Consider the following 25,668-nt stretch of genomic DNA (forward strand, 5'->3'; position numbering starts at 1 on the left):
TTTTCCTAAGATGGGAGTGATGATGGTAATATTTACAGAACCCTTACCATACACGAGTCTCATGACAGCTGTGTGAGGCAGGCACTATATTCCCATTTTTACAGATAATAAAAATGGGCACACAGAAAATCGAGTAGCTTGGTCACAGTCACACCAGCTAGGGTGCGGTGAGCTGGGATTCAAACCTGTGAGTGCCCCTTCCTCTGAAGATGAAGGAAGGCAACAAGATAGTGTCCACAGCTGCCCTGCCTCGGTAGTCTGACAAGGAACTCTGCAGCCTCTGGGGCTCTTAAAAGTGTGTTCCACAAGCCAACACTGAGCATGTGCACCTGTGCCCACAGGCGAGCCTGTGGATGCAGTGCAGGTAACATGTTGCAGGCCCGCTGCAGGCTGGGTTCCCCTGGAGGCCTCACAGAGGCACCCGTGCTCTTTGCTTAGGGCTGCCGCCACCCCGTAGCACCCAAACGTTCTGCAGTCCTGCGAGGCACCAGGGCTCCTGGTTCACACGTGTGGCTTTGAGGTCCTGGGCCATTCTTTCTCCTCTCCTCCTTTGTATCTCCCTGCAGCCCATAATCCCAAAACAATAGGGAAATTCTTCCTCCCACTGGAGCTGGCCAGAGGACAGTCTCCTTTCTGAGTGACTCTGTTAGAAACCCCATTAGGACAAAAGAACTTGCCAGCAGTAAGATTTGCAATTGTACTAGTGGTCACGGGGCAGGACACACACACAATTGGTATGATTCAGCTCAAAGCAGAAGGCTGGGAGGAAAGCTGGGAAATGGGAGGAACCAAGGGGCTTGGAGTGCTGTCGGCTGAGGAGAGGCCCAGATGGGTGTGGAGGGGCCTTGCTTTAGGGCCAAACGGCCTGTGGGTGCAGAAGCCAACCATGCCAGGTTTTCTAAGCCAATCTCAAGTTCAAATTTTCAGCTGCTGTCAATCACACACCCCTAATATTAGTACAAAAACCATGGTTATCTCCTGGGCATGTTCTAGATCGGGGAAGCCTTTGAAAACAGGGCTTGTGTACTGGAACACGCCTGGTGTAAGGACAGCATCTCTCCACACACAACCTCTCGTGCTTTGGCCTAAAGCTTAAACTCTGTGTTTTGATAACCAGCAGAGCAAGAGCTCAGCGCCTTTACCAACAAGGTGAACAACTTGAAATAGGCCTACATCATTTTTAGAAGGCTAAGTTTCTTCCCCGCAGAGGGAGGAACTAGCTGTCTGCTTCCTGCCAGGCCACTGCTTACTCTTGACTAAGTTGCACAGCAGCCTTGCGAGGCACCACTGGCCCCCCTTACCGACACTCAGCGTGTGCTCTGCCAGGGCAAGTACTCACCTAAGGCGACATAGCTGACAGACCTTAAATCACATTTCACCAGCTGCTACACCCACCGTGTCTTGTGGCTCTTCGGTGGGTTAAAATTAGTGTCAAAACAGGAGACAAGGTCTCTCATTTTTCTTGCTCCACTGGTGGCAAAATTATAAGGGAGTGAGTCAAGGTGTGCAATTTTTAATTAACAAGGAGTGGGAGGGTCTTCCCAAGATCTGAGGGGTGGACCTGAATTTCCCAGGTTGCCGGCATGAAGCATCTCCCGCAGGGGAGTCCACAGGATTTAGACAACAACTATGAGATTGGCTGTCAGATAATTTTGGAAAATGATATGAAGTTAAATTTAAAAATTTCCTACAGACTTCTCAAAGCATTTGTACGTTGGTAGGCATTTTTAAAAGTCCAGGTAGGAAGCTGAGGTTTAGAAAAGTCCCTTGCCCACCCCAGCTGTCCCACCCACTGGCTGGGCACCTTCAGCCAGTCATGCCCCTTTCTAAACCATGGTCTCCCAGCAGTAAAGTGAGGTGACTGTCACGCAGTGATCTCTTAGCAGGGCCTCTACTGTGACATCCATGGCTGCAGACATTACTTCTGCGGAGATCCCATTCTCATCCCGGTGGTGACAGAGATTACCTGGGATGAGGTACCTCCTCCTAAGAGCCTCTGGTCCCATCTATGAAATAAGGCTGATAGCACTTAGGTCTAGGAGAGTTGAGAATTAAATGGCAACATGTATTTAGACATTTGGCACATAAACACGCCCCAAAAGTTAGCTCCCTCCGCCTCAGTTTCCATCCTGGCTCTTAACCTGGCTGTCCTCACTCTGGGAGGTTAATTCTCCAAACTTCACTCCCCTCAGTGTACACAATTCTGAGACGGTTACATGGGAATGGATGCAGGGAAATAAGGGCCATTCAAACATGAAGCGATGCTCTTTCTAGAGGAAGGAACAGGGCCAGAGAGCCCCTTCCCTCTCTCCTCTCCGGGACAGTGTCCTGGGAGCTCGTGGCCCTGGGATGCGCTTCCCCTGGCTGGACCAGTCTCCAGGCCCTGCTCCACATACTTCATGCCCATTTCTGATTTTCCATCCTAACATGCCCATCCCTCCATCTGAAATGTACCCCCTCCTGACTACCCAGTTCTCCCAAAAGTCCTCCCCTTTTCCCAGGGGCCAAGTCAAATCTCAACTCTTCCATCAAGCCTTGTCCTTGCACCTTTTGCCAACATCCACCTGCCCCATTCTCTTATCTCCTTCTCCTTCTCCAGGGCTGAGGAAGAAGCCACAAGAGGGGAAAAGCAGAAACATACGGAGGAAACGGTCTCCAGGCCTCTGGTCTCCCCTGCAGCCATGTCTTTCTACAAGGCCCTTGTATGGGAATGACAGCAGAGGATGAATACTGTTCTCAGAGGCAGGGGGACTTCTGCCTTGCACCAAAACCTTGAGCCTCTGCGGTCAGTGTGCCCAGAAAGGCAGATAATAGAGCTTTTCAGCTGCTGCCAGGGCAAGGCTGAGAGCAAAATGGGTCCTGTTTGCCACAATTGGTTCCAGTGAGGGGGCCTCACTCAGCCTCTTCTATGTGTGCACGCAGCTAATGTTCAAGAAACAGCTCAGTTCTCAGCCGAGCCTCTGGTCCCCAAGATTAACAAGCAAAAACACAATACCATCCTTTACCCTTTTCCTCCAGCGTTTCATGTGATAAGAAGTGGCCCTTCGCCAGGAGAGGAAGGACTCTGAATACAAAGGCATCAACTCCCTTCTCCCCGGGGCTACTGGATGCAGGACCCACCCTCCTGGTGCTACTCTTGCCTCTCCGGCTTCCTCCCACACCCCTACTTCTCCCTAACTGTAAAGGCCATTGTTCCGCAAGGCAGCTCCTGTGCACTTTCTGATTCTAGACACAGTCCCTGAGTCATCTCTGTCTCCCTGGCTTCAAGTACTGCCAGTGTGCTCGGCACCACCAAAGAGCCATCACCTGCCTTGCTCTGCAGACCATGGGCCGCAGCTAGAGGACTCTCATCCATGCCTCGAAGCCAGGCTCTGAACAAAACTAGGGATCTCTCCCTGCCCTCTCCTGTACTCCCTATTCACCAGTGATACCACATCACCCAGATGGTAAGGGCAGAAACGCCGAGTCCTTCCGGACTCCCTCTCTCACTCATCCACGCCCTAGCTGGCTCCAAGCCCTGCGGATTCTACCTCCCGAGTCCGCCAGGTAAACTCTCTGCTCCATCCTACCGCCACTGACCCAGCTGTACCTTCTCATCACTGGCATTGGTTATTTCCGTGGCTTGCAAACTACTCTGCAGGCCTGCAGCCCTACTCTCCTTACTCTGCTGCCAGACAGATCTTTCTAAACCATAAATTAGACAATTTGTCGCATCATCCCCTCCAATCAAAAATCTATGAAGTACCCTCTGTGTAGGCTGGGAAATATTACATTTTATGGCGAAAGGGACTCTGCAGATGTGATCAATTCAGGATATCGAGATGGGGAGATTATCTGGGATTATGCAGGTGGGCTGGAGGTAATCACCAGGGTCCTTACCAGAGAAATGAAGGAGGGAATCAGTCAGAGAAGAAAACCACGTGATGTTGGAAGCAGAGAATGAGGTGATGCCTTTGAAGATGGAGAGGGTCACAAGCCAAGGATTACAAGCAGCCACTAGAAGCTGAAAAAAGCAATGAAGCACATTTTCCCCTCAAAGCCTCCACAAGCAACCAGCCCGGAGGACACCTTGACTTTAACCCACTGAATCTGATTTTGGGCTTTTGTCCTCCAGAGTTGTGAGCGAATAGATTAAGCTTCTACGTTTGTGGTAATTTCTTACAGCAGCCATGGTAACTAATACACTCTCTATAAAATTTCCAACAGAATCCAAATACTCTAGAATGATACAAAGTCCTACTGACTGATCTGACCTCTGCCTTTCTTGCCTCTTCCTTCCTGTTTGCTGCACATAGGGCTCCAGTTGTATAAAATCCTTTGCCTTTATTCCCTAAAGACACCACACTCTTTCACACCTTTGTGCCACAGTGGGTCCTGTTATTCAGAATACCTTTCTCCCACGTTAAGCCCAGCCAAGAGACAGCAAGGTCTTAGTTCCTCTGGGAAACCTTCCCTGCTCCCCCTTATCTGCCGCTAAGGTTAATTCCCCAAATCTGGGCTAGGTGACCCTCTGCTATGTTTCCACATTACTCTGGCTTATTTTTACTGTGGCTTTGTAAGAAATTCCTAAATTAAGAAAAAGACATCGGGGAGGTTCCGTTTCCAAGTAAGATGAAGTAAGCACACTCCACCCTGCCTCTCCCACGAAATGCAGCTGTACAACTCAGACGGAATGCACGGAACAGCTATTTGAGGACTCTTTAAAGTAAACAGTAGCAATTCGATAGGAGAGAAAGCCAGAATTTGAAGTACCACTGAGGTGAGTTTCTCGTGTTTTCACTGACATCCTTCACCCAACATGGAAATGGGCACGAGGACACAGAGAAATCTCTAGGATAGGACTTTTAGAACTGGCTTTAGGAAGAGGAAAGGGCTTGCAACATTCAGAAGGAATGGGGAGAAGTCTCCTGTTTATTTTTCCATTCAGGGAAGTTACCACTGAAATTAGAAAATATTTTGAATGAAAATTAAAATACAATACATAGTTATGAAAGTGGCCATCACTACTAGTCCCAGGGACATTAAAAGGATAATAAAGGAATATTATGAACAACTCCATACCCATAAATTTGATATCTCAGGTGAAATGGAAATGCAATTGTAACTGTCTCTTACCTAAACAATTACCTTTACTGGCATTCTCTGTTTGTTTATGTAGATTTGAATTACTCTCTGGTGTCATCTGCTCTCAGCCTGAAGAATTTCTTTTAGCATTTCTTGTAAGGCAGATTGTCTGGCAACAAATTCTTTCCATTTTTGTGTATCTGAGAATGAATGTATTCTACCTTCTCCACTTCTTCTGTACTGTACTCCCATTATGCTTCTGTGGGTGCACTTAATTGTGTCCAACGTTTCTCGGAGGCTCTGTTCACTTTTCATTTTTTTCCCTCTCTTCCTCAGATTGCATTATCTCAATCTATCTTCAAGTTCAATCATCCTGCTAGCTCAAATATTTTGAGCCCCTCTAGTAAACATTTAAAAATTTTTTTTCTTTGTTTTTTTTTGTTTGGGTCTTAATCTGTTGTTCTTTTTACAATTTTTTTTTTTTTTTTAATTTTTGTGCCTTGCCACATGGCCTTTAGGATCTTAGTTCCCCAAGCAGGGAATGAACCTGCACCCTTGGCAGTGAAAGTTTGGAGTCCTAACCACTGGACCACCAGGGAATTACCCCTCTACCAAAATTTTCATTTTGGTTATTGTACTTTTCAACTCCAGAATTTCCACTGGTTAATATTAATATTTTCTAGTCCTTCACTGATATTTTCTGTTTGGTGAGACACTTATCACACCTTCCTTAAATTCTTTATGCATCGTTTCCTTTAGTGCTTTGAACATCTTTATGACAGCTGCTTTGAAGTCTTTGTCAGCTGAGGCCACCACTTACACCCCTTCAAAGTGTTTCTATTGCTTGCTTTTTTCCCCTCTGTGTGTGGGTCACACTTTCCTATTTCTTTGCATGTCTTGTATATTTTTTGTTACTATTCTTGTTGAAAATTGGACATTTCAGATAATATAGTGTAGCAACTCTGGATATTAATTTTCCTCCTCTGGGTTGTTGATGCTGTTGTTGTCTGGTCAGTTGTTGTGTTTTTTGTTTGTTTGTTTGTTTAGTGACTTGACAACTAATCTGCAAAATCCATTCCCACACGGTGTGCAGCCTCTGATAACCCTCTTCAGGATTTTTCTTCTTGTTTTTTTCTTTTAACCAGCTTACCTAGGGGCTATCCCTTGACCAGTCTGAGCCACTTATTGGCCAAAGGTTTTGCTTAAGTTTCCATGATTTGTTAGATTTTTTACCCTGTAAAAAATTAGTAAACAGAAACCTCAGTTAAATAGAGTCTGGAGACCAGAAGGGGGAGCTCTCATGCCCTGTGATGACAGCAGGGCCCAATGAGAAGAAAGACCCCTCTTCTATCCTGACAACAACTCAACCAATGAAGAGCCATGAGCTCTTTGTTTACTATCACCCTCGCAACTTCCTTTTCCCCTCTATAAAAGTGCCTGCTTCGGGCTTCCCTGGTGGCGCAGTGGTTGAGAGTCCGCCTGCCGGTGCAGGGGACACGGATTCGTGCCCTGGTCCGGGAGAATCCCACATGCCGCGGAGCGGCTGGGCCCGTGAGCCATGGCCGCTGAGCTTGCGCGTCCGAAGCCTGTGCTCCGCAACGGGAGAGGCCACAACGGTGAGAGGCCCGCGTACCGCAAGAAAAAACAAAAAAATGTGTCTGCTTCCCTTGCCATGCAGGGACTTGCACACGGCTCACCATGTTTGCAGACCCCAAATTGCCATTCTCTGCTGGTCCTGAACAAAACCATCTTTGCTGGAGAAATATCTGGCTATTTGTTTTAGGTCAACAGCCCTTTACCATTAGAGGTACATGTGGCTTGGAAGCTGCTGTTGCCATTCAGAGAGTTTACAGTTTTGTCCAACTTTAGCCAGGGACCAGTCGTTCCCTCTCTGATCACTCCTGAGAGGGTGTAGCCTTGTGCATGTACACAGTCTTCCAGAATGCCAGGGATGTGTGTGGTTTTATTTTAAAGCATGGCTTCCTGGGAGTTGTACCTGGGCAACAATAGGTCATTGTTCAGTCAGTGTTTGGCCACGGGTTCTGCTAGGACCCTTGTGCCACTGAGGCTTCCATCCTGTGTTGACAGGTCTGTATGCAGCTTGGAGAATGCCCCCGTGTCTGCTCACATCCTGCTCTGGCTGCTCCTGTGTGGCTGCAGCCGGCACATGCACGTGGCCTTCCCAACTCCCATGGTTTACTGTGATCCCAGGAGGACTCTTCTTAGCTGTCTCTCTATTAAACTATTCCTCTTTCTGCCATTTGCTTGTTTCTTGAAGTGTCCAGTAAAGAGTTGACTTAGCAGGCTTGCATTACTCAAACCCTGCACACTCCAAAGAAAGGACAGGCTCCTGGGAGATAACCTCTGAGTTCTTGGAATATCCTGCCTGGTAGGAGTGTTTTTGCATGCCTGAGGTCCTGGGCCAAGCTGGGACCTCTGGGAGACTAGAGTCTGAGTAGCTAAGGTTAGTCATATAGGCACTCCATGCTACGTGGACACCAATAAAAACCCTGGACATAAGGCTCAGGTTAATTTCCCTGGTTGACAACCTTTACACATGTTGTCACATATCTTTGCTGGGAGAATTAAGCACTGCATTGTGTGATTCCACTGGAGAGGACACCTGGACACTTTCACCTGGATTTTTCCCTGTGTACACTTTCCCTGGGCTGATTTAAATCTATGCCTTTTCTCTGTAATAAACCATAACCATGAGTACAACAGCTTTTCTGAGGGCTATGAGTCCTTCTAGCCAATCATCAAGCCTGAAGGTGATCTTGGGGATTCCCGGCTCATGAAGCTACCAGCTTCCTCTTAATTGCTCTCCACCAAGTCCTCCACTCTCTGTCCCGAATCAGAAGTCAAGCCCCTCAAGCAGAGCTGCAGGGTCCTCATGGCCGGCCTTTTTCCTCAGGCAGAAGCCCTTGCCACAGAGCTGGGGGTGGCGGTCTGCTTTTCCTGACTGACATCACCCCCCACTCTACCAGCTGGCAGTCCCCGGTCCTTGTGGCTTCCCCCCTCCTGGCATGGAACCCCTATCCTACGAGTGAGCTGGGGCAGGGAATGACTGTGGCCCCAGTATTCTTTGCCTGCTGTGACTGGAGCAGAGCTGCCACTTAAGTGAGGCTGGGTGTGGAAGGGAGCCCCAGACTTCTCAACAGCACCTGCCAGGACAGAGTTCCTGCAACATGGGGCTGGGGATGAGAATGCCAGCAGTTTGCCCCTCCTGGGGTAAAACCATAGTACCGGGCTGGGAGCTGCAGGTGGGGGGAGTGGGAGCCCTGTCTTCTCAAATATACCTGCCTGGGATAGAGCTGCCCCAGGGTGTGCCCCACACCATTTCCTTGGAAGAGGCAGGTATAATGACCCTGAGTTTATGGAAACGCCCTCCATGGAAGGAATGTGCACTTTTTGCACTCCCCCCCCCACACCAACATAGGCTCCCAGGGCAGGAGTTTCAGCCTGCTCCACTGCAGGTTTCCAAGCACCTGAAACAGGGCTTGGCCTGTAGTTTTAGCACTTCAATGTACCTCACAGCATAGGTACAGATCTTTATTTCAAATATGAAATTGCCTGAGAGTATATTGTGAATATTTTTTTCATGTCATTAAATAGTATTCTATGACATAATTTTATTAACCATTTTGTTTGGATACCCCATAATTTTTAAAATCATTTCTCTTGTATCAGACATACTTCTTTGCTTCCCAAGCTATTCCCACATGCATCATCAGTTTCATCATCCCAATAACCTAGGAGGTAAGCAGGACGGAGGACATTTGCACTTGACAGGTGAGAGAACTGAGAGCCCTATCCCACAAGTTTAGTGACTCGCCCAGCATCACACAGGAAGGTAACGGCAAAGCTGGGACTAGGATGCAGGTATTCTGGCACCAGCCTTGCTCTTTCCATTCTTCAAGGCTGACCTCACTGCATTTTATCTATTATGGCCGCGTCCTCCATTCACCTGACCCACACTGCATTCCCACGGTGGCCGGGATGTTGCCAGGGCTTGTGTGGCCTGTAAACAACAGTGGAACCAAATGAAGGTGTTCCTTACACGCCCACCCCTCAAGTTCTGCCCCATTCATGTTGTAGAGAGGTGGAACATGCCACAGAGACCTAAGAGCCCAAGACAAACAGAGAAAACTGCTGTTCCTGAAAGCTGATGCTCACAGACACCTGGGGCAGCCCACACCTGTCTCTGCAGCTCCGCCCTGGACCATGCTCTTCTCACAGTATCCACTGAAATAGGTGAGTCAAGGCTCACCTCTGTGCTTTGCAGAACGTCATGTGATTGAAGACTGGAAAGGAAAAGTGCCAGCATGACACGCCTCCTCTAAATCTCACCTTGCAGCTAAGTCCAAACAACAAGCCTGTGAAGTAGGCAGCACTTTACAGGTGAGAAGACAGAATTAGGCTAAGTGCTGTGTCTGGAGACGCCCAAGTACACCATGGAGCTCAACTCTGCTTCCCTCTCCCACCTGTTGTTCTGAATTTTCTGCCATCACAGGTCCATTGTCAGCTGTATGGCTGTTAGCATCAGACCGTGAGGTGCTGTGTGGGATTCCCCCCGGAAGACCCCAGCCTGGGCCTTGGGATGGGTGTGGCGGAGCCAGGAAGTCCCTCCCTCGCGGTGCCGTATGAAGGTGTCTCGTGGGAAAGGCCAGGCCAGGGAATCCAAGGAACCAGACACGCATGGCTCTTGCCAGGTGACCCATGATGGGAGCTCCCTGACCTGGGTGTTTCAGGCTTCTGGAAGGAGGCAGCTTCTTCCCTGACATCTGAGCAGCTTCTTGGCCTGGACCGGCAGCAGACCCAGGATCCCCAGGGGAGAGGAGTTTGCTCTGGGCCCAGGAGAGCAACGGACCTTTCCATGTTGTCCTCCTGGCTGCCGTGGCTTTGCCCTTTTCCCACTAAGCCCTCTTCTGCACTGCTCCTGGGCTGTGAGCAGGAGGAGGACCCTCTGCCTTGAGGAGGGGTGGGCTCCTGTGGCCCCCAGCCCTTGCCTCCGATCTCAGCACACCCACCACTGATGTCACCCCGGTCTCCCCCCCGCGGTTCTCCACTGCCCTCAGGAAACGCCAGGGCTCAGCACATCCTGGCCCTACTCTGCATCCTCACTTCTCCCTCCCAGTCCCCACTCACACCTAGGCATCTCCTAAGACGCTCGTGCTCCCAGCACACACTTGCGCCCATGCTTTGCCTTCGTGCACATCGTCCGGCCTCCTTCACAGGCCCCCCAGCTCGCTCCTAAGCCTCCCTCGGGTATCAGGAATCCGCGCAGGCGCACAGCGCTCCAAGCTAGCGCTTCCCACGCGCCTGGCTCCTGCGGCATCTCCTCTGTTCCAGGGCAGGGCTGAGGGCTTGTCTCCGGGTGCCGCCTCCTGTCCGAATCCCTAGCTGTGGGGGTGAAGCTGTTGCTGCTTGCTGTTGACCTTGTTGCTGTTGTGCGCCTGCCCGTCTCCACTGCGAGACGCCAGGCTCCTCCAGGGGGCGCATGTCAGCCCCTCCAGCACTCCAGCCTGCCACAGGGCAGCTGCTCAGCAAATCCTTGAATGAAAATTGTCTCTCCTATTATAAAAATTACATCTGTGGTAACAAAATAACTCGGCGTGAGGCGCTCCCCATGTGTCCGGTGCCTTATAGACACTATTTCATCCTAAAATGAGGAGGGTGTTCTTATCTTTTTTCTGCAGATTTCCTTACTGAAGCTCGGAATAGCTGCTTGCCCAGGCTACGTAGTGGTGGCATTTGCGTTTGGAAAGGTCTCTCTGACTCCCCATATCTGGGTGCACAAACATCGACTTGTGAGCCTTGCTGGATCCCCGGAGATGGGGCTGAACAAGACTTCAGGGTCCCAGGTTTCCCTGAGAGGGTGGGCGCCTCCTGCAGGTCTTAGATGAGTGGATGCGGTCGGGAGATTCCAGTGAATGACTGTGTGTCCACGGTGAGGACGCCGCCGTGCCTCTTCCCACCAGCACGTGGCACTGGGTTCTGACCTGCTGCCCCGCGCCTGCCCCGCTCCAGTCTCTCGGGCCAGAGGCAGCGTGGCCGCCCATCCAAAGGCCTGGCGGCAGCTCCTTCCCAACAGGCGGGCAGCGCCTGCCCTCCTGACCTGCTGCACGGAAGGTCTCCCCAGGCTGAAGGGACCACTCCCAGGTCCTGGCTGCAGCACACTTGTGCCCACAGTTCCTAGCTATGTCTCTCCGGGGGAAGAGAGTGGCCTTCCTTTCCCTGAGGAGACATAGCTGCGTGAGAAACAACATGGCACAATGTACTGATTTGCACCAGAGCCCGCCCAGGGGCCTTCACAGCCTCTCCTCCCGACCATGAAGTAATGAGCCACAGACCAGCTGGGCCCGCCCACCGGGGGCTGGCAGGTGATGCCTGTCGCCATCTACAGACGCGTCCTGACTTGAGTCCTCATGGCCCTACTTTTCCCAGGTCCCGCTCCCACCCCCACAAGGCCACCAGACAGAAGAAAGGCACGTGCTGACCTCTGGTCATGCAGACGGTCGAATCCCCACTTCAGCTGGTACCCATCCTTCTCCACATGCCAACATACCTGCGCGACCGTAGCGGTCACACATCGCACAAAGCTGGAGAGCTCCACCTCCCCCCTGCCCTCTCTGCAGCCCTGCCTGGGGGCCTCAGTAGGTGGTCGCCCCAGTTTAGCAGATAGACGTACTCAGAGGGACTGAGAGAACTGCTCGTGGTGGGATGTGGGTGTGGCAGCCCCAGGAGGGCCCGCACCTGGCGGTCCGAGGCTGCTCCGCAGACTCATGGTTGGTCTGGAGCCCATCACACCTGCACAGGGAGGGGGCCACTCCCTCGGACACAGAAGCACATGCACGGCAGAGGCCCTGGTGGCCCAGAACGTCATCACGAACGGTCTCACTGAAAAGCCTAGATTGCTGGAGGCCACCCAGTATGGTGGAAAAATGGGGGCGTTGATGTTGGGTCTTGCTCTACCTCCACCCCTCTGCCTGTCACCCCCTGGAGTCTGAATTGATTCATCAACAAAATGAGGCCTCTGTTAGGAGGGACACCTGCCTGCCTGCTGCCGCTGCACCCCCGCTAGAGGCTCTGCCATCCCTACAGTCTGTCCCCTCTGCCCACTGGCCACGTGCCCTGTTGTGTTAGGATACGTGCAGCTGTACCAGAGGGACAGAGGCATTTGGCCAGTTTGGAGGATCTGGAGTTGGGAATCCAGTCAAGAGCCATTTAGTGCTGGTTTGGGCCACAGACAAGCTGGGGAGGTGGGTTCCGGAGCCGGCCTCACTGGAGGAGAGTAGAACCAGATCCCGGAGAAAAACAGTCCTTGAACGTGAAGACCCATCGCTAGCTGTGTCAGCAGCTCTCTGATGGACACACAAGGGTCACCAGAAGTGCCTCTCCCTGAGGTGCCTTGAGAGGTGATTCTGCCTGCACAAAGACGGACACAGGGGACGCCCAGCCATAGCGGCCACTGCTCTGTGCATCAGACACAAAATCATGCCGACCACACTCACGGCTAGGGAGATGTGATACAGGCAGCTCTGGGGCCTGGTGGGAGCCTCTCTGGGAGTGTTGGGGACTCCTTCCTTTCTCCCTGGGAGACGTGTCCCTCCGTCCTGGCATGTCACTCTGAGGATGCCCTGGACGTGGGAGTTTCTTCAGGGAGTCACACAGCTCCTGGGTTGGGCTGGACTGGGGCCTCCAAGCGATGCACACACTGTGTTTCCCGAACATGTGGGAGATTGACAACTGTCCTGTTTCCTCAGTGCACAGAGGCCACGAAGTTAATGATAGCTTTGGAGAGGGAAGACGAAATCACTTTTAAATGTACACATCAATTATAAATGCACCTTGATGTCAGAAGTATCAAACTGCTTTTTGAAAAGTGCATGTTAAGCTCCAGGAAAGGTGGATTGTTGCCTTGCCTCTCGAGAGCTTTGAAGCGCGACTCCCCTAGGTTCCACAGCAAGAAGGTGGCCCGGCCAGCCCTTTGGAGTGACCCCAGGAGCCGCGTGGCTGCTGTATCCCTACTGACAGCTTGGGCATGGGGCCCCGGTCAGAGATGCCTCTGTGAACAGCAAAGGTGGCAACTCTCCAAATAGGGCACAGAAAACTTCCATGCACCCGTCTCCCTCCCCGTCTCTGCACCCCTGTGACGTGACACTGAACACTTGACAGGGTATCCCCATCCCAAGGCCCCCGTGAAGAGCCAGAGCTTCCCCAGATCCCAGCGCCCTCCTGGGGCTCTTTAGGAGCTGCTTGACCAGGTCGGCACTGGACCATTTTTAGAGAGAAACAAACACGCTCTGAGAACTTGTGCTGCTAAAGGACAGAGAGGGGGGCTGTGAAAGCCTCCGACCTGAGGGAGGGGCAGGGAGGTGCTCCTGGGCTGAGGCTGTGGACGAGGAGGCAAAGTGGGGGCAGCAGGTGAGACCCCACGAGCGGCCCTCTACTCCCCTGGGGCGCACGCAGGCCGGCAGTACCTCCTCGCCTGGCAGGCTTGATTTTTCCCTTCTCACCTCTCTGCTTTGGCACCAGCTTTCCTCCCTGGCATTGGCTGGGGTGAAGGATCAGAGATGTCCAGGGCCCGCCCAGCCTGTCTGAGGCCCAGCCCACTGTCCTCCAGGCAGCGTCCCTGGCCAGGTCCCTTGTGCACCAAGACTGTCAGCCAGTGCCCACCCTGGGCTTCAGGGCTCAGTGCCCTCCCTCTGGGCACCTGATCCCCAGGCGTGCCAACCCCTCCAGGCCCTCGCTGCAGCCCCACCATGGCCCATCCCCCATGGGTAGTGTCTGACTCTTTGTCCCACTAACATGGACAATCTACCCATCCCCTGCTACCCAGGTCTCAGCGATGTGGAGCAAAGGGCCATGTTCCCGGTCTCCTCACTGAAACACGCACAGAGCTGCCACCTCACTCAACGCTCCGTGCTGGGCACTAGAGAGAGAGAAAGAGAAACAGTAATTTGTGGCCCTGGTCCTCATGAGCTCACAAGCCAGAGCAGGTCTCCTAGACTGCCGTCCACAGGCTTGGTGGGCCTCTGGGATTGCAAGCAGAGGGTGCATGCACACAAAAGCAGGGGTGTGTCCAGCCTGCGGGTCACAGCCTCCACCGAATGCGCAGAAGGTCGCTGGCCTGGTGCTCAGGAGAATTCAGAACCACCTACTGGGGCATGTGTGTGGCTGGGCTCTGTCTCCCTCATGGCTTGGTCTCCCCATCACAAGGCCTGCGATGAAACAGGACTTGGCAGATGCTGTAGATGGAACGAATGAACTGCACTTCTGGGATCAAATCAGAACCCTGGGCCAGAGTGCCGGCCACTTTAGATTGGATCTGAGCCTGACGGAGTGGCCACCTCCCAGGGGCGGCTTCAGACGGTGGTCCTGAGACAGGGTGGGAGCTCATTCACCCTGGAGAAAGCTCCTGTCTTGTGCAAACTCCATCGCACTGCAAATACAGCCGTTCTCCTGCCTGGAGACAGGGACCTCAGAGCTCCTCCCAGCCGGCCCCAGTGTCCTGTGTCCAGGCCTCCTTCCCCACTGCATCGGGGAGTTCCTGCTTCCATGTGGCCTCTCCAGCACCTGTGGTCTCCACTTGACCAGTCAGCTTCAGCCAGAGGTGACCTGCCACACGTGTCCCTATCCAGAGGCTCAGCTCCCGCCACGTTCCTGAGACTGTGGCCAGGGGAGGGTGACAGCCATGTGGTCCGTGTGACAACAGTGAGGAGGGTAGGTGGAGCTGGGCACTAGGCTGCGTGCTGCACGGGGGTGAGGCCACACGGGCTGTCCTTTCAGAGCTTCCCTGCTCCCCATCCAGCCGTGGTCCGTGTCTTACTCATCACCCTTCGGGTGGAGGCTGTGTCTTCTCTCAGCCAGTGTTTTCCCTGGTGAATCCTCTCCTGACATTTTATCAACTCCAGAACTCACAGAGAGAGACGGGACTGAGGCAGCCTCAGGAGGGGACAGAATGCCAAATGTGCTCCCACCCTGGGGTCCAGTCCTCCGAGGGGCCTCACTCTTGAAAACTCAAGGTCCCCAGGCCACGTATTTTACCAACGGGAGCTCACCGACTTTCACGATCTGACAGATCATGTTATCCCCATTTTACAGAGAAACTGAGGATTTGGATGGCTGAGCCGCACCCCGTTCACAGCTAGGATTTGGAGTGCCCCTAAGTCCACCGTGGTGATGGAAACCTCCTCTGTCTTACAAGGTCTCCCACATCTCCTTATGGCTCTTCCCCATTGAGGAATTCAGACTCCAGGTGAGAAGCAGATGTTCTGGGACAGAGGCAGGGTCCCCAGCTCCCCGCTGGTCAGCATGGCCCCAGCACGGAGCAGCGTGCAGAGGGCCTGCAGTGCTGGGCAAGGCCAGTCTCCTGGGTGAGAGGGGACAACCTGCTTCTGGAGGCTGGAGCTGGCTGGGCGGGGGTGGGGGAAGCTGGGGGAGGGGCTCAGAGCACCAACTCTGCTGGGCTCAGCAAGTCAGGAATCCAAGCGGGGCTCTGCACCATGGTCCACAGCAGAATCACAGAATCACCCCAAGCCTTTTCCCAAATACCCGCCGGGCGCCCCTCTGGAGAGTTGAGTCACTGGGGCCAGGAGGGCCTCGGCATGTATCTGTGGATATAGCTCTCAGAGGTTGGATATGCACCCGACTCATTTCCAATGAGCAAGGACAACAGTGGCCATGAAATGCAGGAGCCACCCTGGCGTCACAGTGGAGCCCGGTGTCCTCCTGTGGAACGTGAACAATGTCACGGAGCATCACCATCAGGCAAGGCACCCTGGGGCTGTGATGGAGCCCCTCCATGTTCACGGGCACAGATGGAACACACACGTCCAGGCCACAGAGAGCAAAGAGCCGGCTACGCCAGGTGAGGGCGGCTGCTTCATCAACCCCAGGTTTAGCTTCAGACCAATTGTTTCTCCTCCTGGGTGAGATTTATTAAGTCACCAAATCACAGAATTGCTCCTGCTTCCTTAAATCTCCCCAAACCCACGTCACCAGGCCAACTCCAGCAGGAAGTCCTTTCCAACACCACGTCACAGAGCTGCAGGTAGGCACTGCACCCTCCCAGGAACACAATGCCTGACTCTCGGGGTGAAGGCACCGGCTGACGAAGCACCCCCAGGCCCTATGCCTCTCACAGGACCAGCCAGCAATGACACACCAGTGGCATGTGCCAAGGACACCTCAGCTGACTAAACCAGAATCCCTCATCTCTATCTTAGACGGGGCCTCCGTCTCACTGGCCATCTGCTGCCCCATAACCACTGTAGTCTCTGTGCCCGTGGCACCGCAGGAAGGGTGTGAAGAAAGCAAGGGGATTGTTTTCAAGGAGGGAGGAGTGCTTTGAGATGCTCTGGCTAAGAGATCTAAGGCCGGTTCCGCCAGAGAGAGACCCCAGCTCTATCGACGTATAATTGACATTTGGTAAACTGCACACATTGGAGGTAGGACTTGAGGGTTTCCGACACGTGTATGCACCGCGAAACTGTCACCAGACAGGACAATGAACGTCTCACGTCCCCACCAGCTCATGCCCCTCTGCCGTCCCACTCTCCGACCCCCACCTGCCCCGCACCCTGTTTTCCGTCACTAGAGACTCGTCAGTATTGTCTAGAGTTTTAGACCAATGCAGCCAGGCAGCATTCGGGCCGCTCTCATTCAGCCACATTCTCTGGAGATTCATCCAGGTTGGGGTGTGTACCAGCGGTTCACACCTCTCTCGCTGAGTGGTGTTCCGCGGATGTACCTCCGTTCAGTTGTTGCCCACTTTCTCACAAGGCTCAGTCTTCACGCGAGGAAAACCGCCTTCCAGGCCTTTGGCTCCTCTGGGAGTGTCACATAGTCCGAGCTCTTCTGTGAAAACGCACCTTGTCCCATAACAGGAGCTGCACCAGCAGTGTCGGCCTGAGCAGCATCCTCACGTGGCCCCGTATCAGGAGATGGGTCTCCACTCAACTCCACTGGTTACAAGGAAGGATATTTGTTTGGGGGAAGAGAGAAACAGGGAAGGGGAAAGAAAAGCACAGGAGATGAGTAACAGCCGTCGAGCGCTCACTCTGCGCTGGGTGATGTGTGTGCTTTTCCGTGTTTTTATTATCATTTAACTTTCACAACACCCCTGGGAGTGCGGGGTTCCGAAGAAGGTGCCTGTGAGCACTGAGCCCCACGGGAGAGCTGGTCTATGCTGCCCCACCCCCGGGCCCACCGCCAATGCCGGGGGCCCCAGGAGGTCGGTCAGCACCACACAGCGCAGCTTCCCGGCCCAGGCCCCGCTCCAAGAAGGTCACTTCTCAAGCTCAGGAAATCTTCACCTCATTGGCAAGAAGCCGCCAGGAGAGACAAATTGCCTCTTTGGTACACACGTTACACGGCGAACACCCATGGCACTTGGGGCTGCCTGGGGGGCCGGGGTCTATGGCGGACCACTGCTGGGATTCAGCCATGGTCACGCCCAGTCATCAGGAAAGCACATACGCCCCTCGGATACAACAGGGTGGTGTGAAGGTCAGAGGGCGACTTATGGTCTGGCCTCGGCTTCAGTCCAGAGAAACCCCGAGAACGGCCCTGTCCCTGTGGGGAGTGCAGGCGGCTCCAAGGTCTGTAGATCAGTGCTTCTCAGCTCAGCCGTGCCCTGGAGTCACCTGCGAGCCTAGGAACCAGGGCCCGGGCCGCAGGCCTGGGTTCCAACCCACTCAGTCTGTGTAGCTGGTGATTCTGACGTGCAGCTGTGCTGAGAGCTGCAGCCTCGGGTCCCAGGTGTGCAGGGCCCTGGCTGTACTGGCCTGAGCCGCCAAGGAAGCAGTCCATTCACCCGTCGCTTGTGCTCCAAAGTCAGATTCTTGTCATTTACTTAACCAGATGCCATTGAGCACGGCTCCGTCCAGGTCCTGGATGTCACCCTCTCACCTGCACTGCTCAGGTATCTAGACAGGCAGGAGATCCAGAGGCCAGCTGCAGCCCCTGGGAGATGACTGAGGAGGGGGTCCCTCTCCCACTCTCCTCCCTGACCCCCCGACGCCTCCACCATGGACAGCAAGTGCGTGACAACAGGAAGAGGATTTCTCTGTTTCCTTTTTCCTGTTTCCGGTTTGTGCTGATTCGTTCATTATATGGTCGATTTTTAAATTACGTGATATAGGATACAAAAAAAATTTATGTATGCTATAAAATAATAATAAAACAAACACTCATGAATCTACCTCCCAATATCAAATATGATGAGTTTTGAATTAGTACATTCATTAATTACTAAGTACAATGGAAGCATCGTCTCCACTCTGCTGTGGGGTTTTCATATGGTGTACATGGGGTATGAAATGGCTTGTTTTTGTGTCATTGTGGCACGTCATATGTGAGAGTAAATGGAAAAGCTGGGAACTTGGCGGAAAAGAAAATTATAATGTGTAGTCATGGAGTCTTCTAAGAACAGTATGAAATAGAAATATACAGTAAGTTGACCCTTAATAAAAGTATACTTAAATGAATGTGTGCACGGAGGAGTGAGAGACAGTTATAACTCAGTGTGCTCCTATGACTGAGGGAAGGTGAGCTGCAAAGACAGCACAGAGAAGGGGTCCAAAGGGGAGACAAGGAAGCATCAAGGAAGACTTCCTGGAGGAGGTGACATGGTGGGGAGGCTAGTGTGGTGTGGAGGTACCCCAGGGAAGGGCAGCCTGTGAGCGTGGGGACACCACTCAACCCCTTGACCAGTGGCACATGAGTCACCATACGAGGGGCTGCAGGGCCTCACAGGCAGGACCACCCACACCCGCCACAGGGCTCACCCTGGCTACCCAGGAGGGTCCAGGAGCCAGGCAATAAACCTCACAATCTGACAGCTGGCGAGGAGGAGACTGCCTATTTCAGAGATGAGGAAACCATGAAAGGACTCCTGAAAGACAGAGCACTTCTCAGGAGCCAGAGCGCAGGGACACTGCCCAGTTCTACCTGGCAGGAGAAGCAAACAAAACATTTGGGGCCAGCAAGCCCTACACAGTACCAAGAGTGAATTCAAGCCCAGCAACTCCCTGAGGTTATAAACAGTGGCTGGAGTCTCAGGCTGGCCCTGAAAGGACCACCAACACTGGCTGGCGTCCGAGGGGAGGACAGGCACCCAGAAATGGGGAGGCTGGGCCCCCGAAGTCTAGAGAGCTGGGCTGAGCTTGGCCCAAGCTTGGAGAGAAGGTTGTGGGGATACGTCTCTAGAACCAACAACCCCGGGCGGCCTACTCAGGCCCCCTGGACGAGGGGCTCCCTCGGGGCACTGACCTGGCCCAGGTTTTCCTCCCGCTGGTTGATTCATTCCCAGGCTCAGCTAGCATTTCCCAGGACACGATGCTCCAAACCCCAGCCCCGCCCTCTCAGAGCCTTCACCCCAGAGGAAGAGAGCAGGGCTCAGAATTTGGACGTGCTTGGAAAGCATATTTTGAACGGCTGGATGGAGAGGACCTGGTGAGGTCAAGGTTGTTTCCTGAGTTCGCAGAGGGAGCAGAAGGAAGGTCTGCAGTAAAAGCACAGGGGGCCGCTGGCCTCCGGCCACAGCTGAGTCTGTGAAGGGCTGCGCGGAAGAGAAGGCCCCAGGGCAGAGGAAGCTCCGGACCGCTAAGCAGCATGACGGGCCAAGGATGGCAGAGTCCAGGGTGTTGGGGAAACAGCAGCCCTGGGGAGGCACTGAGGGCCTCATGGCAGACAGCTGATTCCCAGAGCTGGTCTGTCCCGCCCACTCTGCCGTCTCCTCTCTCTGTCATCCCAAGAGACCAGCCTTTTTAGGACTCAAGGGGACAGCCTCCTCATGACCTCTCACAGGGCAGGGTCTGTGTGACTTCAGGTGCCTGTTGTGACCTTTACCCAGAAGAGCTGGAATATGTGGGTGACTCCCTAGCAAATGCCCCTGGGACCTGGGGTGCACACCCCTCACGCCTAAGGTTGACAGGCTGAGCGAGTCCTCGTGGGACTTTAATTGCGTGCGGGGTATTTGCTGCTTTCCTGCCCAGCATCTGAACAGCAGTCCTGACTGGGGGGAGGAAAGGATCCCAGGACAATTGAGAAACTGGGCCCCATCCATCTTGGTAACAGAAAGGGGGGCAGATTTCCTCCCTTCCCGCCCTCTGGAGGGCAGCTCGGCTCAGTTCCAGGCAGGATGGTGGATCCTGAGACCAGACCTAACCACCTGCAAGAGGGAGGTGGACATATTCTCAGAGGTGCAACAGAGCTGACTGTCCAGAAGCAGCCCCGCCAGAGGCGTCCTCAGCAGCTGGCCTGTCGAGCAGGACCGACTGTGCCCCAACTTTTTTTGATCCCCACCCAAGCTGGGTCCTGGGAGCTACCCCACACCCTGACAAGACAGTTCTTTTTTTTTTTTTCACTTAACTGAAAGTCTATTTTTGCCTTTTGCAACCAAGAGCATTCACTAGTAAAGAAATTGTTACTAGGGTGATTATAGATAACAGACCCTTAAAGAAAGGGGGAGGGAAGTGCTGGGATTGGTTAATCCACCAATTTGAGGTCAAAGGCAGTGAAAATATATTGGGAATTAAGTTACGGAACTCTGGCACCTCATTGCATGCATGGCGACCGCCTAATTCTATCAGCTGTGGCCAAGTCTACTAGGGGCTTTGGGGGGAAATGTGACTTTGCTATAAAACATGAGGAAAAGGCATGAAGATCTCAAGTACTATGGGGTGAGCCTGTTTCTTCTAACTACCCTGGCCAGATTAAAGAGAGAGAATAACTAGCTCAAATCCCTGAACTCCCAGGACTCCCTCTGACTGTACGTAAAGTGTTTCCTCTCTTTTGCAGCCTCAAGCCTGAGATATCCCTGAACCAGGGGCAGTCTGATTCCACCAATCTGTGGATTGGTAAATTATAAAGCTGGTTGAATGGATTTCTTCCCTGCTCCTTGAATGCAAGTCAGAGCATCATTTAGAAAAGACGGAGAGCCCTGGCCTTAGGAATGGCCATCTATTAGGGGATTCACAAACCCACTCAGCCCCTGCTCCTCTCTCTGGCTGCTTCAAGACCTGTGATCACCTTGCCCTGTAAAGTGAGGCCAGTTCTCCTCATGTCCACCCCTGCTCTCTTCCCTGCCTCCAGAACAAAAAGCAGAGTCAGATCTCAGCATGGCCATGGGAACCAACTACCAACTCAAACTGTGGAGGAAAAGGCTCACGTTTCAGAAAATTATTACTCTGCCAACATGTACTGGCAAAGACCTGGGGAAATGGGTGGGGATGGATTGTGAGAGCATCTGACCGTGGAGGGATGAACAACATTGTGGGTCAGGATGAATGTGTTGACGTGGGGGCGTGCACTCGTTCTGCAGGCGGCAAGCTAGCTCCAGCAGCCAAGGTGTGCTCCAGCAGCCGACCTGCTGGTTCACTAAAACCTCAGCTTGATATTGGCTCCCCACGAATTGAAATGGAAAGGGCAAAAATTCCTTGAAGGAATCCAAATATCTGAAGGAACAGAGTGTCGGGGTGGATTTATCAAGAGCAACCTGCTCCCCATGCCTTAACTGTGTCCCCTGTGGAGCCAAACAGACACAGGGGCACAGAGAAATACTTTGGCAAGGAGAATGTCAACATCTTGGAAAATTGCCATAAATGCTATTCTCTGTCAGCTGGAGATGCTGATGAGAAGTGCTATCTTTGGTGGCAGATGGGATGACAGAGGATGAGAAGCAACATTAAAGTGCCAGAAGCCAACGTGAATGTCTGATGCCACAGCCCTTTGGCATCAACTCATCGATCACGGGGCTGCCGGGACTGAAACACATGGGCAACACCCATGGGGTCCTATTGGACTCGTGTAATATTGAGAAAAAATGTAAAAAAAAAGTAGACAAAAGGCTCTTAGTGTGCCTAGAACAGTGTGTGGCAGATAGTAGGTGTTCAATAAATATTCACTGATTAAACTCTACTGCCCCTTGCCTAATTCCCAGGCTTGAGTCAACAGACCCAGAGCCCCTTCAATGAAGGGGAGACTGGTAACCTGCAATAACATCCTAAGCAAATAGTACTATGAATCTTCTGAAGGCTCCTGTACTGAGAAACACCTGGACCTTTCAGAAGTTAGTGAACACTGGCTCCGTGCTAACATGAATTCCTGGCCTATGGGAGGTGGCAGGCATGTCTGGTCACAAACGGAAGCTTGCCATGCATCCACTTCACGGTAGCCCACCGGAATCCTGAATCTGTCCTACCGAGACTTTCCCAGCTCCAGAGTGTTCAGCTGGCAAAGTCACGTTCAGTCCCTGGTAGAAACTCCACCCCATTCCTTCACTCATGATGTGGAGACTGTGGTAGAAAAGGGTAACTCGGAGCCTCTGGAACACCCCCTCCCCTCCAAACTAGGGAATCAAAAGCAATACTTCATCTCTGGCGACTAAGAAATCACCAGCCAAGGAGTAGAAATCCCTACTGCAGCCCTTTTCAACTTCCCAGCTTGGCTTGTTCAGAAGACATGGGACCTTGAAGAATGCCAGTGGACAGTTTTAGGTTCAACTGTGTGGATTCTCCTGTGCTGTCTCACAAGCAATCTCCTTAAATGGAACAAATCTGTTAAATCCTTGTCCATTAACCTGGCAAAAAGTGTACGTGTGTGTGCGTGTGTGCGTGCGTGCGTGTGTGTGCGTTTCTTGTCTCAACTGCTGATTCAGGGTTCATCAGAAGTCAGGTGCTTTCCCCACGAGAGGCACAGCAACATAGCTTCACCACCCTCCTTCAGGGCTTCACTGATTCGTGCCGTAATTTAGTGAGCAGAGACCTTGACCTTTCTGCCCCAAAGGACCTCATGCTGGTCTGTGGCACCACACTGACAGCACTTGGACAACAGCAAGTAGCAAGGTACCCTAATGTGTACTGGAGTGTGGGGCAAAAATTCCATGAAAACGGGGACTTTCCGGTTCAGCGAAGCCTCCAGGCAGGCAGCAGAGGTGTCCAGTTTTCTGGAACATTTTGGATAGCGCTTTGAAAGCGAAAGGCATGTCGCTGGACTTCGGCCCCCTACCACCAAGAAAGACGCACAGTGCTGGGCAGGTGTCTGGAGTTTTGAAGCAACATATTCCTCCTTGGATGTGCCGCTCCAACTCATTCTCTGGGTGATCCCAAAGGCTGTGGGCAAGCTCTCTGCTCTCCTTGCACTGTGAAGGGCTCTCTCACAAGGCTGTCATGCCCCGTTGGTTTCCACAGTGCTCAGAGCAGAGCAAGTCCCAACAGAAGTCTCAGCTGAGGCCTGGAGTTTGAGGGACTGTTCTTCCTCCTGGACCTTGGTGGACACTGTGTCTCTGTTATCAGAGTCTGACCGTGGGGCTCCAACGATCTGAGCTCCCTAGGACGGAGCAGCATTCTTGATCAAGCAAGCAACCAAGTCAGGCACCCATCACCGAATGGTCAGTTTAGGCCCCGGCCCAGGAGGGGTCAGGACGTGGGTCCCTCCGCCTCCCACTCCTGTGGCCTCACGGGGCATAACTTACGACCAGTGTCTGAAGGTAGAGCATGTGTGAATGGCCTTTATAGGTGGCTCTGCAAGATATACCTGCATAGCCCAAAGTGGACTGCCTGCCATGGTGTTCGGGGCCCCTCCCGAGGATGGCTCTGCAGGGCAGCAGAAAGGGAGATCCTTTGAGAGGCACGTCTGCTCATCCCCATGGTATGCACAGAGAGAGGCCTGAGGTGTCTCAGGACCTCCAGGGACCCTAGGGTAGCCACCAGGTACTGGGGACAACGAGGGGTGGAAAGGTCTCTGGGGACCGGCTGGGAACGTGAGGAAAGTGTGTCCCATGAGAATACTTCCCCAAAGGCCCTCCTCCTTCCGAGGAGGCGGGCAGGCAAGGTGGTTGCTCTGGGATGTCCAGTGACCTCTTTCCCAAGCCACACCTGCCTGTTTCCTGAGCTTCTGATTCTGCCTGGCAGACTTCCCCTCACCTGGGTGACCTGTGACCACTGCCATGGGTGGGGAAGGACGAAGGTCCCAGGCTCACTGCTCTATAAACACACGTATGTTTTGTAGTAAGATCCTCGCAACCACCTTCAAAGGTGTGGAATTGTTGTCCACAGTTTCCAAATGGGAAAACAAAGACCAACAAATCAGAATTCAAAGGGGGGTACGGGGGGCCTGTGTGTTCAGAGCCACAGCTCTCACACCTGCCAGGTTCCCCTGTTCTTCAAAGGTTTCTCCTGCACTCACTAAGTTTCTGAAAGGCTCCGTCCCTCTCCCCTCCCAATGTTTGTATGCATGAATTATCCCTGTGGTGTGAGCTGATTCACATGCTGCTATTCCAGACTGGCTGAGGGCAGGGCTCCGGCAGGTCCAGCTCTGGGTCATCTGCCTTCTTGCCATTTTCCCCAGAACTCTCAGCGCCAGAGAACTTTACCTGGACCCTGCAGTCTGCACTCTAGGAGAAGGTGGCCTCACAGCCAAGTAGAGCAGCTCCTCCCACCATGGACAGCCCCACTGTCTGGCTGCCCAGTGCACAGCTGCTCACTCTGGGGCCTGTCACTCTGACAACACTTCCCTGACTTCCCTGCCTCTGGTTTTATGCAGTTGGTCCCAGGCAGAGCCAACCCCATCCGTTTCTCACCTGGGGAGGTGGAGCTTGGCAATCTGCAGCCTACTGCTCCCCGTGGGGCCCCCGTCGGGGCACGGGAGGTAAGGGTGCCCCAGAGGAACTGGACACACGGACACTAATGAGTAGTCCAGGAACTTGGGCCTGGGAAGGGGCGCACTCCGTGCAGAAGTCTAACACTCCCCAGGTTCCTGTTTCCCTCCCCCTGCTTAGACACCCCTTCCTCAGAACGGTGTCCCAACCCGGTCGGTATGCTCCCTCGGTACCTCGGGTATCCTCAGCCCGGGAAATAACAATATCAACCTCTTCCTGGGCACCGACTGGGCCAGGCACAAGTCGTCCTTCCCGGAACCGGCGATCCTACATGGAAGGGCCGAGGCTGCCAAGCGCCCTGCGTGCCGAGAGCGAGCAGGTGCCGGGGAGGCCGGGCACTGGGCGGTCTCCCTCGCTGAGGGTGGCCCGGGACAGCCGTCCAGCCTGCCTCCAACAGGCACCTCTCCTTCTCCGCCATCTGGGCGGCAACGCTCCCGGTCTCCCGATCGGCACGTTGGAAAGTTGGCAGGGAGCGCCCGGGGTGCCCCCACCCACCCGGGGGCCCAGCGGTTAGCCCGGGGAGCAGCGGTGCGCGCCGGCTCTGCTCCCCACGCGTGGTCAGACGCCGCCCAGCTCTGACCGCGGGCCCCGGGACGCCGCCTCTCACCTTAAAGAAGCTCCGGAGGAAGTGCACGACGCTGAGCATGGTGGCCCACTCGCAGCACCGAGAGCCAAGCCGCCGAGCCAGGCTCCCGGAACGGCGCCTCGCGCCCCGCCCCCGGCCCGCCCCGGCCGCCCAGACGCACCGCCTCCTCGCGCCCCGACGCTCGGGCACCCCAGGGCCACAGGCGCGTCCGATACGCACGGACACCCGCCGGCTAGCTCCGCGGACACGGCCCGGGGGCCCAAGGAGTCCCCCTCCTGTGGCTCGTCCAGCGCCCCGCGGAGTTCCTGGGCGGACCGGGAGCCTGGGAGTGTTTAATAAGAAAGAACTTGCC

The 25,668-nt window shown here is 53.7% G+C and overlaps 1 protein-coding gene across 1 annotated transcript in view; it reads right to left on the minus strand.

Annotated features, from left to right (window-relative positions):
- The window catches only part of LOC137226762 (uncharacterized), a 254,006-nt gene extending 228,588 nt beyond the window's left edge, over nt 1-25,418 (minus strand). The window contains 1 exon segment of the mRNA XM_067742317.1: nt 25,338-25,418. Within this exon segment, the coding sequence (XP_067598418.1) occupies nt 25,338-25,376 (39 nt within the window). The 5' untranslated portion in view covers nt 25,377-25,418.
- Between the last annotated feature and the right edge of the window lie 250 nt (nt 25,419-25,668).

This window comes from Pseudorca crassidens, chromosome 6 (genome assembly GCF_039906515.1).
Source record: "Pseudorca crassidens isolate mPseCra1 chromosome 6, mPseCra1.hap1, whole genome shotgun sequence".
Lineage (NCBI taxonomy): Eukaryota > Metazoa > Chordata > Mammalia > Artiodactyla > Delphinidae > Pseudorca > Pseudorca crassidens.